This window comes from Sceloporus undulatus, chromosome 9 (assembly GCF_019175285.1).
Source record: "Sceloporus undulatus isolate JIND9_A2432 ecotype Alabama chromosome 9, SceUnd_v1.1, whole genome shotgun sequence".
Lineage (NCBI taxonomy): Eukaryota > Metazoa > Chordata > Lepidosauria > Squamata > Phrynosomatidae > Sceloporus > Sceloporus undulatus.
Window position 1 is genome coordinate 6,983,683 of NC_056530.1, and position 6,228 is coordinate 6,989,910.

At 39.2% G+C, this 6,228-nt stretch overlaps 2 protein-coding genes across 4 annotated transcripts in view; one reads left to right on the forward strand and one right to left on the reverse strand.

Annotated features, from left to right (window-relative positions):
• PUM1 (pumilio RNA binding family member 1) overlaps nt 1-6,228 on the reverse strand; it is a 721,963-nt gene that overhangs the window by 355,472 nt on the left and 360,263 nt on the right. The gene's annotated exons all lie outside the window — the stretch shown is intronic.
• The window catches only part of PTPRU (protein tyrosine phosphatase receptor type U), a 96,498-nt gene that overhangs the window by 40,588 nt on the left and 49,682 nt on the right, over nt 1-6,228 (forward strand). For all 3 annotated transcript variants that reach the window (XM_042440113.1, XM_042440114.1, XM_042440115.1), the window contains exons 7-8: nt 2,740-2,812; nt 4,845-4,921. In XM_042440113.1, the coding sequence (XP_042296047.1) occupies nt 2,740-2,812; nt 4,845-4,921 (150 nt within the window). The remainder of the gene's footprint in view (nt 1-2,739; nt 2,813-4,844; nt 4,922-6,228) is intronic.

Sequence of the window (6,228 nt, forward strand, 5' to 3'; positions counted from 1 at the left end):
TAATTATTAACCTTTATTTATAAAGCGCTGTAAATTTACACAGCACTGTACATACAATCTTTTTAATTGGACAGTTCCCTGCCCTAAGGCTTACAATCTAAAAAAGACATGACACAAAAGGAGAAAGGGAAGGGGATGAGGGCCAACAGTTCTTCTCTACCTCCGAGACCTGGATCAGGGGAGATGGGCTGGAGGGAGGACATAGCAATACAGGAAATGATTCAATAAAACAGGCAAATTACTTTTGTTTGTCAGGAATTCTTGGGTCATCATGGCAAAGTGCCCGGGATGCAGGCTCAGTTTAAAAATTGGCAGCAAACCTCTGTCTATAGGTTGTTTTTTTATTAAACTTTTGCTGAAAGGACATTGTGTTCCTAAACAATGACATTGTTCCTAAACAATGACATTGCCTATTATCCTATGTCAAAAGAAAACATTTGCTGTGCCTATGCTTTAAAACACTATCATCACAATATGTTTTGTGTCTCACAGGATTTTCTATTGAAATCCCCCTTCCTTACCACAAAATTACTGTGATGTTCAGTTGTTGTGCTTGTCTGAGAGTCTCCTTTCGGATACTATACATTTTAAAAGTACAGGTATTTGAATATTACAAGCATGGAAGGAAACGTACAATACCCCACCACCAACAACACTTTCAGTCTTTTGCTCAGAGACTACTCTGCAGAATAAAGGTGGGGGAAAGAATCCTGGTGGGTAGTGGATTTTTAATTCTTCGGGGGGATGTGTGGAATTTCTAGTAGCTTGCAAAATAAATATTGTGGAATGAATCCATTATTAAAGTGACCCCCTATGGATTATTCAGCCTCTGTTTTAAAACCTCCAAAGAAAGAGATTCCACCACTTTCCAAGGCAGCATGTTCCACTTTTGAAAAGCTCTTACCATCAGAGAAGGGAATGGTTTCTTTTTAAATAAGAGTTAATACTGTAGCATGGTCCATTGTTGAACAACTCTTACCTGTAGCTTGAATCCATTGCTCTATGTCCTAGTCTCTGGAGCAGCAAAAACAAGCTTTCTCCATCCTCAATATGACATCCCTTCAAATATTGAAATAGGGCTATCATGTTATTTCTCAATCATACTTTCTAGGCTAAATATACCCAGCTCCCTAAAATGTTCCTCATAGGACATAGTTTCCTGACGTTTCACCATTTTTGTTGCCCTCCTTGATATACTCCAGCTTAGACGCACTTCAAATGAATTTATTTTTTTTCCTATCAGCCAAATATGATGGGCTGAGTCTGTGCTATCCTGGCCCCAGCGCTCACCTGGGTCAGTGTCCAGGTCAGTGTAGGGATGGGCAGGTGTCTACACATCTGTCCCTACACTGACCCAGAACTTGCTACTGGTGCATGCTTCTTACCTTCCTGCACCATCGCTGGTACTCAGAAGGCCCTGAGGCAGCAAAGGGAGTCTTCTGAGTATCAGCAACAGAGCTGCAAGGTAAAGAGTGCTGGTGTGTGTGTGTGTGTGGGTGTGGGTGTGGGTGTGTGTGTAAACAGCTGGCATTTGCCACAGAGTTTCCTAGAAACTCGGCAGCAAACCAGGGCTCAAAATAGCCCAGGGTAACAGCTGTATACCCCAGAATTGGGCCTGATCTATTGGATCTGTGTCTGTTCTACCAGGATTGGGCCCAGCCCTGGCCCTGGGATTTTTGCCTGTATCATCTGAACTAGACAACATGAGGCTGTGGGGAACATGGACCTTTTGGCCCATGCAGACAACCCCTAGGTCAAACACTGGGCAAGTTCCTAGGTCTCACTTTCTCCAAGAAATTGAACAAGCACCTCCTTGTTGATATTGTCCTTGCTGGGATCAGTCCTCCTTGGGATCATTATGCAAACTGTGAGTTTGGCACTTTATGTTCTTTATAATCTAAGGACATTTATTCCCCTTCCATACTCTGCAGAAGATCCCTGTGATGTGAAGTCGAAGGCTTTCATGGCTGGCATCCATAGTTTTCTGTGGGTTTTTCGGACTATGTGGTCATGTTCTAGAAGAGTTTATTCCTGATGTTTCTCCAGTATCTGTGGTTGGCATCTTCAGACCTTAACTGACCCTCTTTGGGTTTAGATGCCGGTTTCTCTGTCCCTGCAAGACAGAAATCGTATCTGTAAATATCCCTGGGCTATTTAAGCTACTGAAATAACAGTCCCCATCTTTTAGAATCCCCCCCTCCCCCAGCTATGTAAAAATAAATTATTGCCACTAAAAACATAGAAAGTACACTGATGTTTGTGACAGATATTCTATATGCTGTATATCGAAGCTAATATATTCCGTGGTCAGTGTTTGTTTGTTTGTTTTTGCAGGCATTCATCATGTTAGTCCCCAAAGTTCGTCCGTTTACACTGATTGCTATTTATTTATTTATTTGCTGCCTTTTTCCCCGCGTGGACTCAAGGTGACTCACAAAAAGAAGCACCTAAAACCTAACAATAAATTTTAAAGAGAATTGTGTTAAACCATAACAACCACGTTTTCATGTCCACCAATAATAAGTCTTTTAGAAAGCTAATGATATTAATTATCAGTTTAAGACTAAAGCACCTCCTAATACTCTGCATTACCACAGTAATGTTCCTACACACTGTGCCTATATAACCAGGTCTGCATGATGAAATCAACACACAGGAAAGCCATTAGGCATCTGTGCTGTTAAATAAATTAATGTTTGTTAGTTCTCCATAATAGACTTTTTTTTTTTTAATTCCTAGAGTTTCTTTGATGGCTGGGATGCTTCAAAGAAGAAAGACAAGACCAAGGGGAGGCAGGATCACATCCCTACCTGTAAGTATCTTTTAAAGATAGAAATAAAGAAAAAGAAAATGTATATCCTTTTCTTTCATTTCTGGATCCCAAAATGTCTTGAAAATTCTCACAGCCTGGAAAGTATTTACATTTGAGTTGTGATTTGCTAGAATTACTGATTTCCTGTCAGATATACAAAAGTCCAGTCTTGCTTCAGTCTGCAAAAGCAATCATTTTGTAATAGCCCACAGAACTCAGTTCGCACCTTTGGAGTTCCATGTGGTTTGACAGATGTCATCCTTTGTCTAGAATTAGTAAGTCTCCAGTGCACTGGCAGCAGAGTTTTATGGGCTTCAAATTTATAACATGATGAAACTTTGCATGTTGGGGTAAAAGTGCTAGCAATCTGATTTGGTGCCTCCAGAATGCAAAAGTGAATGACTGTACGTGTTTAGGCTATTTGTCTGTCTGTCTACAGGCTTGCCTGCCTACCTATCTGTTTAACTAGAATATTTAAACACTGATTTTCATCAAAATGTTCAGTCATAAGTCCTTTTCTTCACGCATATCTCACATTTTCCCCAAAACTGGGACTGAAGCAGCATTCAAAAATTAAAACAAATACTAATAAAAATACATAAGCCACATACGATGTCATGAGTTAAAAACAGACAGAATGTATTATTAAAATAAACATCCACATGCAATTTTCCCAGTTCTTCTTGGGCTTGGACCAAACAGAAGTTAGTGCATCTATGCCCTCTCTTCCTGGTTGAATGTTACTTGCACTTCCCTCCCCTAACCCTTTTCCTTTTGGCTTACTTACTTGGCATTGTAAGGTGCTTTCATATGAGGTCTGTGTGTAGAGTGAAGCCTTTCTGAGAGGTTCCCAGTTTGATCTCTTTGCGGAAGAAAAGTGACCTTTTTGTAAAGGAGAGACTGGAGAACCTTTACTGCAGATGATAATGAGTTAAATGGGTCTAATCAATCAGTATGTTATATTCATGTTCAGGATTCAAGTTAGCCAGCCAACCTTGCTAGCTTCCTAGGAGGATCCATTGCATTCTTCCTCCATGATCCCCCTTCTTCATGATCAGTCAGTACTCCTGCTTACTGAATACCCTGAGATCAAGAGCAGGGCTTAAGTATATTTTTGTACTTTTACAATCCTTACTTCTGCAAATATTAACAGTTTTAATACAATTTAATTTTAGTGGGCATGCTTTTTGGCCCTGGGCTCATTAGTAGAAATCTACATCATCCTCATTGCCACCACCACATTTATCATCTCTGGTCCAAAACACACTGCAGAGGCTGCTTTAACTGCCCTGGCTCAGTGCTAGGGAATTCTGGAGACTGTAGTTTTGTGAGACATTTACCCTTCTTTGTCAGAGCTCTGGTGCCACATCTCTGCAGTCTGTTTTGGACCCTTGCCATTATGTGCATCCTACTGGACATCTAAAGAGAGTATCTCTAACTAGGAGAGTAATATATTAACGCCTTCCTTCTGCATCATTAATAGGCTCTAACATAGACTCTTAATATTTATGTGTGGCATCCGTTCATGGTGTATGAATGTCTTATAAATCATTTATAGATAGCTGTTTATGAGAAATCATGACTCAGAGAATATTGCCAGGTTTGCCAAAGACATATGCTCACTTCAGATACTAGTACATTCTGCCATTGCTGAAGAGGCTGCCTATTTCCTCCTGCTTCATATAATGAAGAAGAATATAGAAAAAAAAAAAAGCTCATCTGTGCCAGGTGAAGCCCACTGCCTATTGTTGTTTTTCTAATAGCAAATCTGTACTAGAGTTGCAGGAGCTTATCCCATGGCTTACTAAATTGATTTATCTCTATCTGTCTTAACATGTAACCCAAGACTGAATTTCAATCATCATATCTTTGATTTTATAGAAACATTCATCTGCCTTGTCTCAAGAAAGTGCTTGAAAGTTTACAGGAAAAATCACCCTGATATAAACCATGAGGAATTATGAGATTAAGGTCTTCTGGTGTCCTTTTGCATACTGTGGACTGATGGCTCTTGTCTGATTTTTCTCCCCAGATGATCGACATCGAGTTAAACTGCATCCACTTCTTGGTGATCCAAACTCAGACTATATCAATGCCAACTATATTGATGTAAGTGCATTGATGCTGGAACCAATTTTCCTTGTTTTACTAACAGCTTCTGGTTCAACAAAATCTCACTTCATAAAAATTTGAACTCCCCTACCCTTTTGTTCTAGGTTTGTTTGCTTGGGGGGTTGTTTTGTGTGTGTGTGTGTGGGGGGGTGTTAGGTGCCTTCTTAGCTGTGTGGGGCAGTCTTTGTCTTCTTTGTTCCCTGTGACTCTCTTTCTCACACAACCTGCAAATTTATGGTTCTCACTCAGCTTGATGTTATGTCTCTTCATTTTCTGGTTTGGAATTCTCCTCAGCCCCAAAGGCCAACATTTTCCTGCACTTTCCCTGTCTTTGATTTTAGTCAAAGAATGGAGTATTAAGATGAAGAAGTAGATCAGGCTAGGAACAGCTGTATGTGCAAAACTATATGCAAAATCCATGTGTGTACATGGAAGAATGGACTTGCATAATATTTCCATATCAGTCTGAAAACCATGGCAGTTAACCAAAAGGACTGGAAAGTATAATCATCTCTGCAGGATCAATTAGTTCCAGAATTAATTTATTATTATTATTTTAGTTAAATTGGAATTGTCCAAAAGGTTGCCTAGACTGAACTCATGACACAATGAAGAAGCAAGCCGACCCATTTGTCCCTAGCACTGATGTTTGGATATAATGGTCTCTGCAAATTATGCTGTCTGAATTTCCCAGACTAATGTGCAGATGAGAACATAATTATTAGACCAATTTTGGAATTCTCCAAATATTGTGGTACAATTCTTATACAAAGATATATCAAAATATGTTTTAAAGCGGACATTTGCCAGATAGAGTAAAATTTGATTTTTGCACCCTGATATGAACAATAAGAATGTTTTTGACTAGAATGAGAAACCTCTTTCAAAAGATCCTGGAACTCAAAGGGCAGCTGGGATGTTTGAATATAACTCAAAGGACTGGAATGCTCTTTAACAAGAAGAGGAACATACTGCAAGATCAAGAAGAAATTAAAAAACAAACAATACAAAAACACTGGAGACAATGCACAGAAGAGTTACATAAAAGAGATGAAAAATGAATAACACATGGAATGAAGAACCATATGAAGATGAATCCTAAATCTTAGCAATTTAGATAGAATCTGCAATAAGAGAAATTGGAAAGAATAAATCACCAGGAACAGATGATATTCCAGTTGAACTGCTACAATCCATACAGACAGAAGCAACTCTAGTATTAATTAAAATATGCCAACAGATATGGAAAACAAAACATTGTCCAAAAGACTGGAAATGTTCAATATACATCCCTACCCACAGGA